The 18,176-nt window shown below is 33.4% G+C and overlaps 1 protein-coding gene across 1 annotated transcript; it reads left to right on the top strand.

Moving 5' to 3' along the window:
* The first annotated feature begins 1,454 nt into the window (after window positions 1-1,454).
* Window positions 1,455-10,247, top strand: PITX1 (paired like homeodomain 1). The gene is made up of 3 exons (XM_040415664.1): window positions 1,455-1,617; window positions 3,505-3,710; window positions 8,689-10,247. The coding sequence occupies exons 1-3, from the start codon at window positions 1,455-1,457 to the stop codon at window positions 9,235-9,237; spliced, it is 918 nt and encodes a 305-aa protein (XP_040271598.1). The 3' UTR covers window positions 9,238-10,247.
* Window positions 10,248-18,176: the final 7,929 nt, after the last annotated feature.

An 18,176-nucleotide genomic window follows, 5' to 3' on the forward strand; every position in this document is an offset into this window, starting at 1 on the left:
ACATTCCTTTAGAAAATTAAGATAATAATAGAAAACAATTGGCCATATGGTGAAAACATAATATATCTATAATTTAAACAACGTAGCATAAAACATCATTTAATGCATGGACATTATTAAAATGATAGAAGAACAAAATATTATTAGTGTTTTTTCCCAGTTGATATATCAAAAATAATCATAGCACTGACTTGGGAGTCTTGCAAGTCTGTTTGATAAAGTACGTATAGGGTGATCACTACGTTTGCTTATACTCCTTTAATGCTAATTGTCACTAAATGGTTTAACCCCATCAACCCACAGTATTCACATTACAATATAGGGAAATATATGATAATATTTTCATAAAAATCTTCACAATATTGTATAAAAACTAAGCATGACTATATCATTTATGTGGCTATGTATACACTACATACGTACGATCTGAACAATTAGCAATTTTGCAAATTAATACGGACTTAACAAACGTGGATATGAAGACATATTTTATTATGCCGTTTTAAATATTAGTTTTTTAGATTTGATATTTATCTTATTGGAGATTGTTATTTAATATTTTTTGTGCCAAATATATATGCAAAAAACACAGTATAGGGATCGCTGGTACACAAAGGGGCATGAGTCTTTTAACTGATTGTAATGCATCCCTATCTCCCTATACTATATGTCATTCTCACCCCAATATCCAATCTAGTTAAGGAGCAGCCTATAAACTCCAAAGACCCTTGGAACTGCTCTGTAAGGTACCTAGCTTTTACTGGCAAAGCCTGCCATGAATAGTTGAATGGTATGAAAGTATATATTTACTCAAGAGTCTATCAATATTTGAAGTAGGGCAAGGTATTTGGAGCTATACAAAACCATATAAATCACCTAAGTTGTAAAGTTCAGGGGACATCACAGCCATAAAAAAGAGCAGGTCTGAACTAATGAAAAACAAAGCTAATTATTCTCTGCACATTTATTCTCAGAGTTATTCCCTGATGGTGGGATGTAAGGTTATTTTGAGGAATTGGTGTCTCTTTAAGAAAGGCCTTGCCAGTAAAGCTCGGATACCTTAGAGAGTAGCTCCAAAGATCTATGGGGAGTTTGCTGTCTTCTCCTTAGCTAGACTGTAGGTTGGGCTGAAGACTGCACATAGTAATTTATTAGTAAGACAGGGAGGTATTAAGCTCAGTTGGGCGGTGCTCCAGCATACTGCAGCCACTTCTACTAGGGCAGGTCCTTTAATCTCTTTAGCTAAAAACTATCAAGCCAGCAGCTTGTACTTCCTAACACTCTAATGTATCTTTGCTTGGGAAACTGCATACAGTCTACTGCCTAAAAGGAAGGAGAAGGAACTTTTTCCAAGTCAGTTTTTATGGGTATCCAACCTTTACAAGTACAGAACCTGGATGTGACTTGGTTTGTATAGGATTTGTGGAATACGAGTTTTCATGAGCAGTATTATCATGGATTCTTTTAAAGGGGGTATGAATCTGGAGAGATTGCCTGAAAGTTTAAGACCTCAGCCGTCTCATGACATGGCCTCCAACTTCCACTTGCAAAGATCAACTGAAACTAGAGATCCAATTGAGAATTCAGCCAGTGAATCATCTGACACTGAACTAGCAGGTAATAATGTTAATTAACAACGTACTTTAAGAAATCCTATCCATATGCCTTATCCTTGCTAAAGACATGCGTTATACAGTTCACTATCACCATAGTGCATTAGGATATGATTAATAATAATCATCGGCATCATCTTAACATATTGCTTTACTAACATATCAAGACTGCAAAAAGACAGAGCATTAACTGCAGTCAACTAATGTAAGTTAATACAACAGATCGAAATACAGATCGATAGGCAGACATAAATAAATAGACTTGATCGATAGAGATAATGCTCTAATTATTTATTTCTAATGTGTTAGAATTATTTCTTTTTTGTATGGATTTAGGTTGTTATGGTAATTATAATCTTATTTGGTTTCATTTAAAACACAAATTACCAGTATAAGTTTTGTTTGGAGTGGTTATTTTCCCAGCTAGCATTTTTATGAGCTTTTCTAGCGAAAGAAAAGAAATATTTTGTAGTGTCCTTGTAATAAATCACACTTGGGAGAAATCTGTGGGCATCTGTTGGTTTAGATTATTTAAGGACAGGTCTTATACTGCTCCCCAGAGGAAGATGACACTTAGTCTGCTGTAAAAAAAAAAAATATTATTGAAAATGATTTATCTATGAGGGAGGATTAATGCTTACCTTGAATCTATCTATCTATCTAGCTATCTATCTATCTTTATCTATCGTAGAATATATATATATATATTTGAAAGAAAAAAAATCTAGCAGTATGGATAGATATTGCATTGTATACTGACAATATATATAGTATGTACTTGTGACCTGTTGTATTTTGATTCAGCATTATCATATTGTATCCTGTGCAATAATAATAACTTGTGTCCTTCCTGACAGGATTTTTTTTCCTCTTAATACACAAAAATTAGATAGGTCAGTTTAGGTAACCCCCACAGAAATATCACAAACTCCCAGAGGGTTTTCCTCTCTGTGGCCTATTGAAAACAGCTACTGAAAGGCCCTTGTAATCTAAGGAACATCAATATTTGTTCATTTATTAAAGCTAAGGCAAACATATTATTCCACCAAAATAACTGAATATAGAGAGAAAATTATCATTACTATTATTATTATTATTATTATTATTATTCAGTTTTACTTTCACTAATGCCTTATCAAAATATTTTTATCCTATTAGCAGAATTTAAAATAAAAAATAGATTGCAAACGGAAAATATTTTATGGTATATTTAATATTTACTGTGTGAAATTATTATTAATGTTATTTTTATTATTATTACTATTGTTGTTTTCTATGAATGTTAGTATTTTATAAAATAATTGATGATGGTGATTATTATTATTTTTTATTAATAATGATTACAGTGATAGTAGTGGTAGTAGCTATAGTAGAGGGTTGTATGTAAATATCATTATTTATTAATATTACTATTAATATCACTACTATATTTTTAGTTGGAGTAATAGAATTGTAGTATAACCATTTTCCTTCATTCCAAAATAGCATTTTACATAAATTACACTGAACGGAAGCCTTTTTGTTAATTAAGTAACTAGACTAGTGCATATGTATGTGTGATTCAAAAATCTTTACCTGCATATATGAAATATCTACATTAATTAGTAAACTATTTTATTTCTCGTGTATACTTTGTCAGTTTGTGCTCATTCATTGCTAAAAATTATTAATATTATTATTAATCTTAGATATTTTTAGCTAGCATTAAAATTACTAAAGACCTAAATTATAATATACCATTAACCTTGTTTATTCTATATTAGTGGCAAAGCCCTTTATGTATTTAATTTTACACACATTTATTTGTATTGGTGGATATAAAGGTGCATATGTCTGTGTGCCTTTCCTACTCTTGCTACGTTACCAACCTATAGCATTGGACTCTCCACAGAAAAAGACAGGAGTGGGGAGCCAAAAAGTGAAGATAGCAATGTGGATGACCCATCCAAGAAGAAAAAGCAGCGGAGACAGAGAACTCACTTCACCAGCCAACAACTACAGGAACTGGAGGCCACCTTCCAGAGGAACCGTTACCCTGATATGAGCATGAGAGAAGAGATAGCCGTGTGGACAAATCTGACAGAAGCCAGAGTCAGGGTAAGAGCAAAATATTAAATGTGTAAGTGCGAGTGTAGGTATCTGTGCCTTGCTCCACACAGTTCCCTATTGATAATGATGGACAGATAGATAGATAATGCTATGGATAGATAGATAGATAGATAGATAGATAGATAGTAAATTCTATGTATAGATAGATAGATAAACAGATAGATATAGCAAGATAGATAGATAGATAAAGATAGATAGATATTTTTATTTATTTTACTCAACTCTGACATACTCCGCAGTGCTTTACAGACATTATCATTGCTTGTTGTGTACAGTGGGGCTCACAATCTAATTTTACTATCAGTAAGTCTTTGGCGTGAGAGAGGAAACCGGAGTACCCGGAGGAAACCTGCGCTACCATGGGGAGAACATACCAACTCCATGCAGAATAAGATAGACAGATTGATTTAGTATAAGTCAACACGCAAAGAGGAGCAGAGTGGGAAGTGGGGATCTGCAATGGAAAATGCATAACTATGAAATCTGATCTGTTTCCCTCAGTCTCTGTACACTGCTGACTTTTAAAATTTTGTTACGTAGAAATGCTCCATTTTTTTTATTTTGTTTCATTGACCATTTGGACAAGACAGATAAGTCATATATGATAGTGAACTTAACAGTTCAGTGAGTACAGGGACTAAAAAAAATCCAGCATGAAAAAATGAATGAAAAATTATAACTGTCCTACTATGGCATATAGTTTCAGCTTTAAGAGTGCATTAAGCCTTGCCTTCAAAAGGTGAAGATTCATACATCCAGCTCCACGGATATAAAATCCAATCTTATAATTCCACACATATTCAGGATGCTCATTGTGCATATCTAATTCTACTATGATTACCTATTATGATGAAGCATTTTAATATTATTGTAGTAGTAATAATAGTAATAATAATAATAATTATTATTATTATAAAAGTTATTGAACTATGGCTTGCTGCAGTTAATTTTAAAGAGTAACTGTAGATAAATACTCAAATATTTGATATTACATAGCGATTAGCCAGTTTAGCAAATGAACAGTTTACAAGAATAATTAATTCTATACAAAATAGTCCTTGTCATTTCATTCATATGAAAATAAATGTGTTAAATAAAATAGCAAGCTTTATTTGTTTTGTATTATTTAGTTATGTATTTAATTTGTTATTATTTTATACACTAAAACAAATAGAAATAACAATACGGCTAATAAAAGTAAACATAATGATGAAGATTCTGTGAGCAAACTATTATTTTAGACCTCAATACTTTTGTGCCTCTAAGGTCCCAATAATGCTGTTATCTCACACTTCTACTTTCTTAAACCCAATATAATTCTGCACAGAGACACATTAAAAAACCATTGGCCCCAAACAAAGACGAGATGGAAAACTAAAATCCACAATTGAACCTCAAGGCACAGTCAGACTGAAAGGTTCATTTCATATGCCCCTAATAAATAAATAAAGAAACGGAAATGATTTTCATGTAAAAAAAAAAAAATTACAGTTAAATATTGCTTTACATAGTCAATCAGTTGTTATTTTGTACACCTTAGTAGGATACTTAGCATAAGATGCAGGATACATATATGTGAAATATATAGGGTGCAAGGAAATGTGATAGTTTTCTGTGTTACGTGGGTGCTATGTTCATGACAAGCTCTTTGTAACTCCCTGAGAGCACCCATTGCTTCAGGTTATGCAGTGGAAAGTGTAATACAGTGCTGCCACATTAGGATGCTAGTTATGTATGCTGAGATGTTGCTTTAACAGAGCAGTATTAAAGATTAACCATAGATACTCTGCCTCATAAGGATACGCCTCCTGCTTGCTGAGATAGCTAGATAGATAGATGAGAGATAGATAGATAAAGATATATGGTTAGTTAGATAGATAGATAGATAGATAGATAGATAGATAGATAGATAGATAGATAGATAGATAGATAGATAAATAGTCATAGACGATAGATAGATAGATAGATAGATAGATAGTCATAGACGATAGATAGATAGATAGATAGATAGATAGATAGATAGATAGATAGATAGATAGATAGATAGATAGATATGAGATGGATAGATAATAGATAGCTATTAGATAGATAGATTGATAATAGATAGATATGAGGTAGATAAATAGATAGATATAAATAAATAGATAGATATATCTAGATTTTTTTTATTATTTTACTAATTCAAACTATTCAGACAAAGCAGCTGCATGAAATAGATATGGGTTTATATCAGTTTTAAATATTTTTTCTTATCCTGTTGTATTTACCAGGCTCAATATATAGCATGCTATTTTTTTTATCCTGTCCTAAGTAAGCTCATGCATGCAGAACTAATATGTTAATATCATTATGCTTCTCAAGGAAAGTTACAAAAATAGTGTGAACCTAGCCTAACACAATATGGTCAAACATAGAGCCTCTTATTTATTTGAAAAAAATAAAATAAAATTTGTTCAGAGAAACCAATTTGCACTATCCCTAACTTAGAGGCACCTTATGGAAATTAACCAATTGTATTACTCAGGTAACCAGTCATAATTGTTTTGTTTGTTGCTTGCATATTTTTTCTTGTTTTTCATAAATGTATTGACTTTTGCGTTACTTCCATATACAACTCCACATTTCTAAATACCTTATGCAAAGAAGTGTCCGCTAGTATGTAAATTCATATTGAATAGTCAAGAAGAATGTGTTTTGGCTGCTTTCTAATATAGAGGTTACTTTTTTTAAACAAAAATATGTGCTATTTACTTGGCATATAAATGCAAAGAGAAAAAAACTGAGTAATTATAGGGAACATATAGAAATATAGTTAAGGAACTCGGCTACAATTTGGCATTTATGTATAAAATATTTAGTTCTTTAGGGTTATGGCTTTATAAAAGAGCCGTGAATGATATTTTCAATAACATGACAACTATAATATTATATATTGCTGAAGAGAGAGAAATAGTGGATGTAAAAAACATAATAAGATGGATAAAGAAAAGAAAGAAAGAAAGAAAGAAAGAGATCTAATATCTCCGTACATAAACTAATGACCAATACCTATAAAAGTATATATATATATATATATATATATATACACAAAACAATGATACATAAAATTAGATTAAACTATAAGTAATATAAAAATAAATAGAATAAAACAATATATTCTAATTTTGCAAGTTCACATTTATGTAAAAAATATTAGGATTGCCTTTCTAATTTTTTTTATTTAGTCTATTTATTGCAAGCTAATTATTCTTCAGCTACCTGTCTAGTAAAATGTAAGCAGTTTACTATATCTGTTTTAGAGAGAGAGAGATTATATATATATATATATATATATATATATAAATGTATTGACTTTTGCGTTACTATATATATATATATATATATATATATATATATATAAACTAGTACAATGAATACAATGAATATATTAAAATTAGAATAATTGCAGGATTCAACAAAGCCCTAGAAGTAAATTAATAAATGCTCCAGATTTGCCCTCTTAATGAAATTTACTTTTTCCTTTAAAAGGTTTTGTAACTTACGGAAACTATATATGATGAATGGTTCTGTCTGCTGTGTTTCTGCTGCAAATACCTTTTTAATTAGGAATGCTTTTTGTAAAGTCGTTATTTGTTCCCTAAGTGTTTTCTGTAAAAGTAAAGCAAAGCCAAGGCTATGTGAGCAGATGCAACTGCAACTGGTCAGGCAGTAAATTCTAATGAGTTCTACCTATACATAGCATATCCAAAGGGCAGTAGGAAGATTGTGCTCCAACATACTAATCCAATCCTTGCTTTTATGATCTTTAAGCAGGGCTTTTTATTATGCACACTATATTATTACAGAGAAGCCCTTGCTAAAACATTTACCACGGCCAATTAATATACTATGCAAACTACGACTACTACAACTAGAGGGGCAACTTAAATGCAGGGACAGAAAGGTCTTGCACTCTGGAACACTGGTGGGAAATTATAAAATCAAGTAGCAGCAACATCATATATTGTATGAGACATAATATTTGTTCTATACTCCAATAGATGTATAGACACATCCTACCATTGCATAGCTAATCCTTGTCAAGTCATGATGGAACAAAAATGGCTAACAATGGGCATGAAACGCTAAGAGTTCTAGTTCTTCAGGAAATCAGCTACAAAAGAACAATTCATTCATTTCATGCTATTGTGTGATAACAATGTCTGTAAAGCACTGTGGAATATGTTGGCACTATATAAGTGAGTAATAATTAAAACAAATAAAATCATACATACAATATCCATTCAACAAACTATCCAATCAAGCATAATAGATTAATTTAATTAATGTTTTATTGTGGCCTAAACTAGATAATATTATCTAAGCTAGAAAACATTATTCTGTTCGATCTCAGTTCTTCTCAGAATTGTCTGTTAAATATACGATGATTGTGTGAATATCAAGCATCAGTTATTTAATGATTTGATACGAACTGGGTGAAGAGCAATTAAGAGTCTTTCAATTGCTGGTAAAACATTAGACATGCTTTAATTAGATTTAATCTAGGCATATTGAATAATAAAGTAGAGTAGAAATACTAATTTCCTTTACCAAGAATGCTCTTCCTTGGGTGCTCACAAACATTGCTCTGAGGAGTTTATTATTTCCCTTTATAAGCACCACTTTGATTTACTGATTAATATTTCCCCATATAGATCTAAGACATCCAGGGCACCAGACATTTTCTAGTAAGCCTACTTCATTATTCTCCCAACACAAACGGTTGTAAGGAAATTGCTAAATGCTTCCCATTTGGGTTTGAAATGTTTGTCTTCTTTGGTCGCTTGACCCTCAGAGTTGTTCTTGTATTATTATTGAGGTCAGCCAAATGTAGGTGTTGTCAGAGGTCTATTCTAGATGATTGCGGGTGACCTTTGTATGGTGTGGCCACACTTATGGTTTCATTTTTTTTTTTTTTACTTTGCAGGTCTGGTTCAAAAACCGCAGAGCCAAGTGGAGGAAAAGGGAGCGCAACCAGCAGATGGACCTATGTAAGAATGGCTATGTCCCTCAGTTCAGCGGTCTCATGCAGCCCTATGATGACATGTATGCAGGATACCCATACAACAACTGGGCTACTAAAAGCCTGACCCCTGCTCCACTGTCTACCAAAAGCTTCACTTTCTTCAACTCAATGAGTCCTTTGTCTTCTCAGTCCATGTTCTCTGGCCCAAGTTCTATCTCCTCAATGAGTATGCCATCTAGTATGGGGCACTCTGCTGTACCTGGCATGCCAAATTCAAGTCTAAATAATATCAATAATCTTAATAATATCAGTGGGTCTTCACTCAACTCAGCTATGTCTTCAACAGCATGTCCATATGGACCTCCTGGCTCCCCATACACGGTTTATAGGGACACCTGTAATTCCAGTTTGGCCAGCCTTAGACTTAAATCCAAACAACATTCTACTTTTGGATATAGCAGCTTACAAAGTCCTGGATCTAGTTTGAATGCTTGTCAATACAACAGCTGATGGAACGGGCATCAAACCACTGTGGCCTGCGGACTTTTGACTTTGATAAAGGACCAGAAACGTTTTGCAAGAGACACAAAGACCTAATACACATGGATAAGTTGCAATCTTCTCTCTGGATTATGCGGGTTGTATGTACTTGAACTTGCACAGGATTTTCCAGTGTCCACTTTATAGAGAGCTTTAGTGGAGGTAAAGTCTTCATATCAAAATTTTTGGTAGTCATCAAAGATGGGGGAGAGATATTGTGGTCTACACTGAGACATGTGATAATTTACCACTGCAAAACAGGTATTTGCAGAGGATGACTCTAGGGGGAGATGTGGGAGAGAGGAAATATTAAACTATTAGGTATTAACATAATAAGGGTTAACCACTTAAAAAGGTTATATGTAAATATATAAATATATATCTGCAGCTACATGGTGTCCAATGATTGTGTGCCACAATATAATAAACTGGTTCTAGTGCATGGATCTCAATGGTTGTCCAGAGAAAATAATCACTTATTCGTTTATTCATTCCTCCTGTAGAAAGAAAACACCCTCATATTCCCCAGAACCATCCCAGTGATCAAACTAAATGCACAGCATTGCCTCCATCACTGGCTTTTCCCACTCCATCTGTATTTATCGTATGCTTTGATCAGTCTTATTTATCTGCAATCTCTTTTAGCTCCCCATGTATCTTTTAAATATGTTATGTAAAATAAATTAAATAAACCCAAGTACCTACTAGTGTGACAGTGTAACAGTTGAGCCTTTGAAGTCAATTTGCTCACCAATAACAAAAGGTCAGTGCGAGACAAAGCAAACTCTGGTGTAGCGTTAATAGTGGTTTGTTGGTTAATTCTGATATTTTAATACTGGCAAAGCAATGACTATTCAGTCAGATATATGTCAAAGCTCTTTCTTTAAGAAAACTCCATGTAAAATGCACACAGTGCCCCTTATTCTCTCCCCTGCTCCCCTCCTTCTCCTCAGTGTATTGTACACCTGTGATAACCGTAATGTGGATGTGTGGATGTTTAATAATGATGTTGTGCTGGATAAAAGAATGCAGTGTCATTTTTTATAACTTATGTTTTAGTTTTTTTTTTGTGAATACTTTTTTTCAAAAATTAAGAGCATGGGAATAAAACAGATTTAAGCAAAAGCTTTTTGGTGTTTTTTGCTAGTTAAATTCTGTTATTTATTATAATGTAATTATGAAACATCTTTTACCAAATGAAATAAATGTATCATCAGCCATATTGTTTCCAGTCATTTATAATATATATTATATTGATTATTTAATGTTTAATGCAGTCTACAATACAAGATGTGTATATATATATATATATATATATATATACATAATTATCAATACCATAAGAACAAATTATTCTAGATAAAAACAGATGGTAAAAACTATCTGTTGTTCTATACCTTAAAAGACAACAAAAATGTAACACAAGTACATTGCTTAAAAATACAACAAAAACGCTGTTATACACATTTAAATATATATTTGGAGTTTTATGACTTAATTCTATAAATATTAAATACATATCACAGTATTTTAGTAAATATTATATTAGGAAAGTAGGTAATATAATGCTGAATAATCACAATCACCTCTGTGCAGAAAATAATAACCTATTTTCATAGATCCATTTCAATTTATATTTAGACCAAATGTATCATATCTTGAATAGTTTTTTTGTTTTGTTTACCTTTTACAGAATTAATGTATCTCTGCCAATTTGAACAGTTTCACAGTCCAGTATGCAATTGCCTTCTTTGGATTAACAGGGCAAGTAAATTCACATAATACATTTGCTAAGTAGGTTCAATATTGATTGCATTTAATCTTATTATGCCACAGTTCACTAAAAGCCAATAGATGACGCTATAACGCTGTTAGAACAAAGCAAGAATGCTGCTAAAGTACACAACCACAGTGCTGATGAGTAAAGGCATCTGCAACTCTAACACTACTATTGCTGCTGGGATGAATATTGTTAAATTGCTTAAGAGCTTCTTGTTTTATATTCTGTTGTTGTTATATTTTAGTTTAATATGAACAAACAGGCAAGCTACCATGCATTAGTAGCCAGTATCAGGATTACAGAAGGTATCAATCCATGATAACAGTAAAATAATTTATTTTCTAAGGAAAAAGCAGATATGTATAACTCCTATGTGATTAATAAGTCAGTGAAGTATTGTGAATCAATGAATCCCCGAGCTTGTAACTCTACGTGTGCAAGAAAGAGCAGCTGTAGTTCTCAGAGCTTTGAAAAGGACTGCCGACAAAACTGATCAGGGGTTGCCACAAGACACACGCTAGGACAAGTTTAACAAATATAGCTTTGTCATGCAAGAGTACGACCCTTTCATACTTGGTAGTCAACAGAGGTGATATATCTAAATGTCTGACTTTATGCTTAGAAATGTTGATGAGATATATTCAGTATGTAAGTTTAAAATAGGTAAATATAAAAGGAAAAATATATGCATATATAACAGATAGAAATATATAATAAATATGGTTAGATTAGGAAGAATATATTAAGCTGGTCATATACATTAGTTTTCTGTTTGCCAAACACACTAAATGTGTAGGGAGCCCCTGACTCTCCCCCGACAGCTGATGGCGGGAGTGACAAGGATTGGGCGCAATGAATATTTTCGCCTGATCCTTTTGTTCTCCTGGGAGATAAACCACCCCCAGAAGTTTCTGGCAGCAGCTTTCTCCGCTCTACCCATAGAATGCACATACACATTTGGCTGACAGTTATTAAATGTCTATGGGCAGCTTGTGAGGAGACAGACACAGAGACAGACAGATAGATTTATAGATAGATAGATAGATAGATAGACGCACAGATAAATAGATAGATATAAATATATGGTTAGACAGATATAGGGACAGATAAATAGACAGATAAGTAGATATAGTTAGATAAATATAGGGATGGTCAGATAGATAGATAGATAGATAGATAGATAGATAGATAGATAATTGATAGATAGATAGATGATAGAAAAATAGAGATAAATAGATAGACAGACAGAGATACATAGATAGATAGATAAATAGATAGATATAGATATATGGTTGGATAGATATAGGGACAGATAGATAGACCAATAAATAGATAGATAGACAGATAAATAGATATATAGTTAGATACAGGGTCAGATAGATACATATACAGGTGAAACTCGAAAAATTTGAATATCATGTAAAAGTCCATTTATTTCAGTAATGCAAATTAAAAGGAATTGCATTAATGCAGCTTAAAATTAGAATTTTGTGAAAAGGTTCAATATTCTAGGCTCAAAGTGTCACACTCTAGTCAGCTAATTAATCCATACCCCCTGAGCAAAGGGTACCTCAAAATTGTGATTTTGGGGTTTCATAAACTGTAAGCCATAATCATCCAAATTATAACAAATAAAGGCTTGAAATATCTCGCTTTGCATGTAATGAGTCTATCTCATATATTAGTTTCACCTTTTAAGTTGCATTACGGAAATAAATGAACTTTGCCCGATATTCAAATTTTTCGAGTTTCACCTGTATATAGAGATAGACAGTAGATAGATAGATGGTAGATAGATAAATAGAGATATATTAGATAGATAGATAGATAGATAGATATTATAGATTAAGTACAATATATTAGAGTAAGATAATTGACATAGATAGAAAGACAGGCAGAGATAGATAGATAGATAGATAGATAGATAGATAGATAGATAGATAGATAGATAGATAGATTCTGGCAATAGATAGATAGATAGATAGATAGATAGATAGATAGATAGATAGATAGATAGATAGATAGATAGATAGATAGATAGATAGATAGATACTGGCATTAGATAGATAGATAGATAGATAGATAGATAGATAGATAGATAGATAGATAGATAGATAGATAGATAGATAGATTGATGTTAGTTTCACCTTTTAAGTTGCATTACTGAAATAAATGAACTTTGCCCGATATTCAAATTTTTCGAGTTTCACCTGTATATAGAGATAGACAGTAGATAGATAGATGGTAGATAGATAAATAGAGATATATTAGATAGATAGATAGATAGATATTATAGATTAAGTACAATATATTAGAGTAAGATAATTGACATAGATAGAAAGACAGGCAGAGATAGATAGATAGATAGATAGATAGATAGATAGATAGATAGATAGATAGATAGATAGATAGATAGATAGATAGATAGATAGATAGATGATAGATAGATAGATAGATAGATAGATAGATACTGGCATTAGATAGATAGATAGATAGATAGATAGATAGATAGATAGATAGATAGATAGATAGATAGATAGATACTGGCATTAGATAGATAGATAGATAGATAGATAGATAGATAGATAGATAGATAGATAGATAGATAGATAGATAGATAGATAGATAGATAGATAGATACTGGCATTAGATAGATAAATAGATAGATAGATAGATAGATAGATAGATAGATAGATAGATAGATAGATAGACAGACAGACAGATACTGGCATTAGATAGATAGATAGATAGATAGATAGATAGACAGACAGATAGATAGATAGATAGATAGATAGATAGATAGATAGATAGATAGAGAGATATGAGAGAGAGAGATATGAGATAGATAGATAGATAGATAGATAGATAGATAGAGAGATATGAGAGATAGATAGATAGATAGATAGATAGATAGATAGAGAGATATGAGAGAGAGATATGAGATAGATAGATAGATAATAGATATATAGATAGATAGATATGAGAGATAATAGATAAATAGATAGATACATATACATAGATAGACAGATAGATAGATAGATAGATAGAGAGATAGATAGATAGATAGATAATAGATATATAGATAGATAGATATGAGAGATAGATAGATAGATAGATAGATAGATAGATATGAGAGATATGAGATAGATGATAGATAGATAGATATATAGATAGATAATAGATAGATATATAGATAGATATGAGAGATAGAGATATGAGATAGATAGATAGATAGATAGATAGATAGAGATATGAGATAGATAGATAGATAGATAGATAGATAGATAGATAGATGATAGATAGATAGAGATATGAGATAGATAGATAGATAGATAGATAGATAGATAGATAGATAGATAGATAGATAGATAGATGATAGATAGATAGAGATATGAGATAGATAGATAGATAGATAGATAGATAGATAGATAGATGCAGCCGAGTTAAACTTGATGGTTAAAGCGTTAAGTAAACAATGGCAAGAAAAAGATAACACACTTTTCCATGGATTTCAATGGCTTTTGTCACGAGATAACCAAGATTAGTGTGCCATATGTTATCAGAGTCAGTTTGAGCTCGGCTATATCTCTAGATAGATAGACAGACAGACATGATAAGCACTGATGTAGGTATTTCAGGCGCATTTGCATGTAGTGTCCTCCATTAAATAGTTGTAGAACGTCCTGAAATAATCAGGATGGAAGGATCCCCCTCCTCCCTTCCTCCTCAGCCATGCATGCCACACATGAGGAAGAAATACCAGTTATCCAGGTTTGCTCTGTGAGTTCACACACAATAAAAGGTTTGTCAAAATGAAATGGTTAAGTGATTTTAAAAGCAATTGTTTAGTCCTGTGTGTTTGACTTTGTCTGTATTCAATATGGTGTTTATAGAGAGGCCCGAAATCCCTGTGAATCCCTATAAAAACCTAGCTGAAACACAGGCTATACTTTGAAGAATTACCAGCTACAAGCACTGACAGTCAAGGCAAAAAAACATCACCCCTACTTTTAATAATTCTTATTAGAGCTTATCATGTCAGTTTCTAACCTGCCTTTATATTCTGCCAATACTTTCCAAGAAGGTTACGTGGATAAAACATTCCTAAATAGAGCAGAGCCGAAGGAGCAAAGAAATGTAAGCCAGATAGCAATAGTGCAACTCAAATTATTAGAATCAACTGAGATTGTATTCAATGTGTGGCCAAAGTGTCTTATCAATAATGATTAATAGTCAACTAAAATTATAAAATTCTGAAAATTCTAAAATATGGTTTCTACTAAGATGTATTTTATATCATTAAATACAGTGACTGTCACTAATATTCAATGTCAGTTATGGAGAGGGAAAACAGTACATCTATAGGCAGTTTACAGCTTCATGTATAGTACTGTACATAGTATCTACTAGAGTAATCTAATCGAAGAAATAGCTGGTCATTCTCTATTACAGAAGATAGAAGCCCTTCAGTCCCAATGCAAAATTAGTATCAGAGACCGCACCTAATATGCACCACTTATAATACATTCTTGCACATGCAGTGCAGGCTTTGGGCCTCCACAAGCACCAGGGTCTAAGTGCAACTATAATCACAATTGCCGATGTCAATAGCCCCATAGTTCAGGGTGGAGAGAACACAAAGGACAGCCAAACGTTACTTCTCTGCCCTTTGGTGCCCTGCTCACTTCATCTACCTGAGCTCAGGGGCAGACTGGGAACTTAAAGTAGCCCGGGAAAAAAATACTAAAAGTGGCCCCATTTTGTAGTTGGGTCCAAAATTGATGGAAGGCAGGGCCAGCAATACTATATTGGCCCCATCAGAGCCAAATACCACAGTCCATCACAAAATACTGCCAGCAGCACAAAATACATCCCCAAAAACTATCATGGGTTTGCTGTGAAAAGGGCTTAGGCGGCCCCCTGGGCATCGGCCCAACGGGAAATTTCCCTGTAAGATCTACAGTCAATCCGCCCCTGCCTGAGCTACAGAAACCTGCTGGACCAAAAAAGGCCTGACTAATGAAACATTCTTTTTTTACAAAAAAAAAAGCTCTTTTAGTCAGTTAAACCAGTTCAAACCCATAAGGTATTCTACAGTATAATGTCTGTTTTAAAAACAAGTCACAAATCTATAAAAACTTTAAATATATAAAAGTTCAAGGACTTTATCAATTTAATGATGACATACAGTACAGACCTAAAGTTTGGACACACCTTCTCATTCAAAGAGTTTTCTTTATTTTCATGACTATGAAGGCATCAAAACTATGAATTAACACATGTGGAATTGTATGCATAACAAACAAGTGTGAAACAACTGAAAATATGTCATATTCTAGGTTCTTCAAAGTAGCCACCTTTTGCTTTGATTACTGCTTTGCACACTCTTGGCATTCTCTTGATGAGCTTCAAGAGGTAGTCCCCTGAAATGGTCTTCCAACAGTCTTGAAGGAGTTCCCAGAGATGCTTAGCACGTGTTGGCCCTTTTGCCTTCACTCTGCGGTCCAGCTCACCCCAAACCATCTCGATTGGGTTCAGGTCCGGTGACTGTGGAGGCCAGGTCATCTGGCGCAGAACCCCATCACTCTCCTTCATCGTCAAATAGCCCTTACTTTCAAAGTTTTCCCAATTTTTCGGCTGACTGACTGACCTTCATTTCTTAAAGTAATGATGGCCACTCGTTTTTCTTTACTTAGCTGCTTTTTTCTTGCCATAATACAAATTCTAACAGTCTATTCAGTAGGACTATCAGCTGTGTATCCACCTGACTTCTCCTCAACGCCACTGATGGTCCCAACCCAATATTTCTAAGGCAAGAAATCCCACTTATTAAACCTGACAGGGCACACCTGTGAAGTGAAAACCATTTCAGGGGACTACCTCTTGAAGCTCATCAAGAGAATGCCAAGAGTGTGCAAAGCAGTAATCAAAGCAAAAGGTGGCTACTTTGAAGAACCTAGAATATGACATATTTTCAGTTGTTTCACACTTGTTTGTTATGTATATAATTCCACATGTGTTAATTCATAGTTTTGATGCCTTCAGTTTGAATCTACAATTTTCATAGTCATGAAAATAAAGAAAAATCTTTGAATGAGAAGGTGTGTCCAAACTTTTGGTCTGTACTATATATCAATTATAATATTATTACTCAAACCATATCCTTTGAGACATGACATAGATAGTATATCATAGTAAAGCATAGTAAAGGTATTATAACAAAAATACATTTAGGGTGGTTTTAATCAGCAGGTAGCACGTTACAGAGTAAGAAACTCAGCAAATTATTATATGCTTTTGTGGGAAAATATCAATCAGTGATTAATAGCTTTTTCTTTGTTAGGGCCCTATTAGACCATACTATTTTCAATCCAGTTATCAGGAACAAGCATTCATAGGAACATTTGATGAAACACTTCATTCATCCCAAGACCTCACCCCTGCCGTACTTCAGAACACCAGTGTCTGCTGAAACACTCATCAGGCTCATCTATTTAATTCTACTCCAATGCCTTCCGCCCTGTGCCCGTCATTACGCTGGTTCACCATACAGTATAGTATTCAATTTAAGCAGCTGATTTTCTTACATAGGCCAATTGAGCAAGTGATTGTCGGGAGGGAAGTGTTCCCTCCTGGCAATCACCTGCTAGCTAGCGGAGGAGATCGCTGCTATTACATGCAGGAATCTCCGCAGCAGCATAGGGAGGAGCAATCGTTATACCATCGCTCGTCCCCATGCTGTTTAGTGGTTTGCTGGCAGCAGATTGTAATTATACAGCTCAATCTGCTGCAGGCAAACAATGATTTTTAAGCAAGCATAAAAATCACAATTGCCCTATGAACGAGTGTTTGCTTGTTCATTGGGCAATTGGCAGCAGTATTACACTGCATGAAGATCACTAACGAGCATCTGAAAAATCGACAGGTGTCATACAGCCTTAACATCCAACACAATCTGAACCTCTCACGCGTGTCTGCAGAGCTGCACCAGTTCTCTGGAATGCCCTACCTCAAACAATTAGGTTAATTCATTACATCCACAGTTTTAGGCACTCCCTAAAAACTCATATTTTTAGGGTGGCCTATCACTAACTATAATCAAAATCTTCTAGGTTAACACCCCTTCATC

This window comes from Bufo bufo, chromosome 1 (assembly GCF_905171765.1).
Source record: "Bufo bufo chromosome 1, aBufBuf1.1, whole genome shotgun sequence".
Lineage (NCBI taxonomy): Eukaryota > Metazoa > Chordata > Amphibia > Anura > Bufonidae > Bufo > Bufo bufo.

Bases quoted from the DNA above. Each gene is read 5' to 3' on its own strand.
- PITX1 (XM_040415664.1), top strand. From the start codon at position 1,455: ATGGATTCTTTTAAAGGGGGTATGAATCTGGAGAGATTGCCTGAAAGT. The intron at 1,618-3,504 runs GTAATAATGTTA...GACTCTCCACAG, and splicing joins ATCTGACACTGAACTAGCAG to AAAAAGACAGGAGTGGGGAG. The intron at 3,711-8,688 runs GTAAGAGCAAAA...TTTACTTTGCAG, and splicing joins TGACAGAAGCCAGAGTCAGG to GTCTGGTTCAAAAACCGCAG.